This window comes from Physeter macrocephalus, chromosome 18 (genome assembly GCF_002837175.3).
Source record: "Physeter macrocephalus isolate SW-GA chromosome 18, ASM283717v5, whole genome shotgun sequence".
NCBI lineage: Eukaryota > Metazoa > Chordata > Mammalia > Artiodactyla > Physeteridae > Physeter > Physeter macrocephalus.
The window spans coordinates 2,123,311-2,128,018 of record NC_041231.1 but is presented as its reverse complement, the minus strand read 5'-3'; the positions used below and the strand labels follow the sequence as shown (position 1 = coordinate 2,128,018).

General features: G+C 54.2%; 1 protein-coding gene across 1 annotated transcript in view; it reads right to left on the bottom strand.

The window, feature by feature from the left end:
* The window catches only part of MRGPRG (MAS related GPR family member G), an 8,447-nt gene extending 6,298 nt beyond the window's left edge, over positions 1-2,149 (bottom strand). The window contains 3 exon segments of the mRNA XM_024133460.2: positions 815-872; positions 1,625-1,886; positions 2,133-2,149. Of these exon segments, the coding sequence (XP_023989228.2) occupies positions 815-872; positions 1,625-1,886; positions 2,133-2,149 (337 nt within the window).
* Positions 2,150-4,708: the final 2,559 nt, after the last annotated feature.

The following is a 4,708-nucleotide window of genomic DNA, read 5'->3' as shown; positions in this document are numbered from 1 at the left end:
GCCTGCGCGTCCGGAGCCTGTGCTCCGCAACGGGAGAGGCCACAACAGAGGGAGGCCCGCGTACCGCAAAAAAAAAAAAAAAAAAAAAAGAATTGGGCCTTTCCTCTCAAAACACTCCTTCATAAAATCACCAAAAAGCCCACGATCACACGAGCGGAAGCCCCGCAGAGTCCACAGGGCTGAGCAGCCCCTCCAGCTGGTCCCTCCCTCCCCCCCGCCAGGCTGGGGAGCAGGGGTTCCGGAAGAATTGTGCAATTCATGAAAAAAAAGATAAAACTCGAGTGGATTTCCTATTTTAGGTTGCATATTTTTGTGGTGTTTTCCCAACTTCGGATATAATTAAATAGCTGAGGAGGGAGCGTGGCCTCAACACAAAAAAAACAAACGATAGTTTAAAGCTTTCATCCGAGTCGGGGGTGGGGTCTGGTGAGGGGGCATCTATCTCCCTTGGCCCCGGGCCGACAGGCTGCCTCGCGCCCTAGCAGCCTCCCCTCAGGTCCCCGAGGAGGGGCAGCGCCCCACACCCTTGCCGGGAACGTCTGGCTGCGCGAGCCAAGCAGTGACGTGCCTGCTGCCGGGGGCACCGTCCTGGCCAGATCAGCCCCGGGGGTCCTGGGGTCCTGGAGGCGGGGCTCGGGTGGGCACTGGCTCTGGCTCTGGGGCTCCGGCCTCCTTGGACCCGGAGCTGCCTCCCCTCCCAGGCTGGCTCAGGACGCGGGCTGAGGTCTGGCTTTGCCTGAGGGCAGAGGGGTGCAGCGGGGCAGGGAGGTGAGCAATGAAGGTGTCCTTGCCTGGGGCGAGCCTGGAGGCTCACCTGCCCTCTCGGCCTGGGGCTCCAGCTGGGAGGATGGCCGCCCCGGCCCCGGTGTCCTCTGGAGTTAAAGTCCAGTGTCAGCCTCTCCCCAGGACCCAATGGTCGGTGCCCCAAGGCAGGGGACAGTGTGAACTCGGCCAGAATGATGGGACTTGAACCGCACCCTGAGGAGGGATGCGTGAGGGTGGGCCCAGGCTGGGCAGGGGAGAAGGTGCGGCGTCCACCCCTGGCTGAAGATGTGTGGGAGCTTGTCCCGTCGGCACCGTGGCCAGCCTGACCCTGGGCTGTCCCGGAGGGGAGCCGGGCCCTGCGGACGCTTCAGTGCAAAGGGTGGCCTGGCTCAGGCAGCAGGTGGGGAAGGGCCAAGGCGGAGGCCCTGGAGGCTGAGGTGGGAGAGTCAAGGCCTTTGAGGAGGGGGAACTCTTCTCCATCACCCCCCGCTCTCTCTCCAGTCCTGGGTCAGACCAGCAGTGTCTGTGTCTCCAGTGGCACCGGTAGCGTCCCTGCATCGGGCCCAAGTCCACACACTGAGACAGGCCCCCGGAGTCCCCAGGGCTCAGGGCTGAGACCCCCGTGCCCAAGCCCCTGCTCGCCCAGCCTGCCCCCAGCACTTGGGGGGCTGCAAGGAAACCCCACTGCCCCCTCAAACTTCTTCAGGTGGCGGGGCCGTGTGCCTGGAAGGTGGGACTTGAGCAGCCCCGGGCGGCCGTGGGTCCCAGCTGGACCCCTGGGAGCCTGTCAGACTCGGGCAAGGCAGCTTTCTCCCTCCCAGCGACTCGAGAGGGTTAGTGAGGACAGATGAGGACGCACCGGGGCCTCCATCACGGCGCCGGGCTCTCCAGGGACTTGGCAGGTGGGTGTCCGAGTGAGGCCGCCAGGCCCTGAGCCCACACGCCGCCTCAAGGTCTCTCGGACCACCGGACGGGGGCCAAGCAGGCCGATCCAGCCCGGAGAACACCGCCGGCCAGCTGACCGCACACCCGCTGTGTGACCTGCTTCCACACCCAAGGCCAGGGGTCCATAGCGACCCCAGGGGATGCTGCATTTCTGGGGCTCCGCGGGGAAGGCGCACCTGGTCCATGGAGCCCGAGAAGGAGGAATTTAGAGCCCCCCCCCAACCTCTGGACGTGGGCTGCGGTCTCCGGGAGGGAGGGAGCTCCTGAGGGCTGCTGAGCTGTGTGTGTCCCAGACACGGCAAAGGGGTCTGGGGGCTGAGGGAGGGTCGGCGCAGCCCGAGCGGGGTTGGGGGCACCTGAGCCGGCCGTGGTCCCGCGGGTGGAGGGGCTGTGGTCCGGGGTGGGTGGGGGTCACTACTTGCCTGTCTTTCTGCTCCATCTTGCTCAACCCCTCTGAGCCTCAGTGTTTTCACGTTTAAGACGGAGTGTTCACTCCACAGGGCTGTGACGAAGGTTACGTCCACATGCACGTGAAGCTAATCCACCACCATATGAGCTCGTGATTTTTCTCCTTCTCGTCTTCTTTGCTTTAGGTTGTTTTTGACGGGCCCCAGAAGAAGTGTGGTTTCTCTGCCCACCCCCTTGACACCGAGGGATACCAGTGGCGACTAGCTTTGCTGAAGCTCTGGGCGAAGCTTGCATCTCAGGCCTGGGGAAGATTATGGGTGGCGGGGGTCGTGAGGGACCCTTGAGGGGGCAGGGCGGGCAGTGGGGATCTGCCAGTGAATCGAGTCTCGTGGCCTTGAACAATGGATAGATTATAACAACAGACCTGGGGCTTCCCTGGTGGCACAGTGGTTGAGAGTCCGCCTGCCAACGCAGGGGACACGGGTTTGAGCCCTGGTCAGGGATCTAAAATCCCACATGCCTCATGGCTCGGTCAAAAAAAAAAAAAAAAAAAAAAGGTGTGAATATTATCATGGTTTATACATCACTCTGCAGAACTTGATGTTTTCAGTTTTTCGTCTTTGGTATTTGTCACTCCAAATGTCTACTCATTTTAACAGTGGTGTAGAATTCCATTGTATGGATGTATCTGTAATTTATCCGTCTTTGTTATATATGTATATTCTGCTTTACTGTGTTTCACTGTAAGAAACGATCCTGCAATGCAATATGAAGAACGAAGGAGGTTCCCGGGTCTGGGGAGATGACACAGGAAGCTTCGTGGGTATCTGTAAGGTCGCTGTTAAAAAAAAAAAAAAGATGTGGGGGACTTCCCTGATGGTCCAGGGGTTAGGACTCTGCATTCTCACTGCCAAGGGCGCGGGTTCGATCCCTGGTCGGGGAACTAAGATCCCACAGGCCGCAAGATGTGGCCAAAAATTGAAAAAAAAAAAAAAAAAAAGATGTGAAATAGGTATTTTAAAAATGCTAAAATGTGACTCAGACTGGTGGTGGGTATGTGGATGTCCATTAAAAAAAAAAAAGCTTTTCTTTACATGTGAACCATTTCATAATAAAAAGAAACATTGAAGGATTTCTAAATAAAAGAAAGAAAAATATTTTAAAAGTCCCAGTGTTCGTTAGCAGGAGGGTGGATGTGTAAGTCGTGGTAGATTTTCTCACCTGAATATTCTACAGCAGTGAAATAAATGAATTAGGGCAACAAGTATCGACATTGGTGAATTTCATAGACTTGCCATTGAGTAAAAATAAAACACACTTTGGAAGAATAGGAACATTCAGTCATGCTGCTACTTACATAAAATCTAAACAATGTATTCACATAATGTATTTATTCATTGTTATTTGCAGTGTATTTTTAGAGACCGTTTTGTGCACCCAGCAAAGTTATGGAATAAGGGTGAGCATGGCGCCCAGGCTGCTGCTTTCTCTGGGCACAGAAAGTTTTCTTGTCTTTGGTGATGGTCCTTTTCTTAAGCTGGGTGGGGGGGTTCGTGGGAGGGGGGTTACATTGTTCTTTATGCCTTATGTATGACTCGTGTATTTTTTTAATTTATTTTTTTATTGAAGTATGGTTGATTTACAATGTTGTGTTAATTTCATTGAAGTATGGTTGATTTACAATGTTGTGTTAATTTCTGCTGTACAGCAAAGTGACTCAGCTATGCATATATGTACATTCTTTTTTATATTCTTTTCCATTATGGTTTATCCCAGGAGACTGAATGTAGTTCCCTGTGCTGTACAGTAGGACCTTGTTTATTCTTGAGTCTATCTTACCCCCAGTAGTTCGTACCTCCCGCCCCTAGCCTGCTCCTCCCCACCCTCCCCACTGCTAACCACTACCTTGTGCTCCATATCTGTGAGTCTGTTCCTTTTGTGTTATATTCACGAGTTTGTTGTCTTTTCTAGATTTCATGTATAATTGAAATCATACTCTATTTATCTTTCTCTTTCTGACTTATTTCACTTACCATAATGCCCTCCAAGTCCATCCATTTTGCTGCAAATTTTCTTGCCATTTTCTTGCCATGGGTCACTGCAAGAGCTGAGAGAGAAAAGGAAAAAAACAGGAAGAAGGGGGGAAATTGGTGGCACCAAATCAGGGGCGGACTTTTCCCACGTGCCCTGCAGGATCCCACACCTGCTTCACTGATGACCGCGGCCCCATCACGAAGGACGTGCTGGTCTCTGGTGGGTGTGGGAGAGCCTCCTCTCCTGTTCTGTTCTCTGGAGCCCTTAGTGTGTGAGACAACTCATGTGCTATTTGAAGCATTTTTCAATTGGCCCGTGACATTGTCGGGGCCTGATAATGCTGAGCTTTTAAATGACTGGTCTTGTTACCAACCAGGGTTCTTGGCTTTCCCCAGTCGATAGAAATGGATCAGAGGCCAGACAAGAGATTCAGGCAAGGCTGTACTGGGGCCCCCGCTGCAGCAGGGGGGAGCGAGAACAAGTGACAGCTTCCCTTGCTGGCTCACTCCCCGAGGGAGGGGGGCGCTGGTTGCTTCTATGGGGGGTGGGTAGGGGT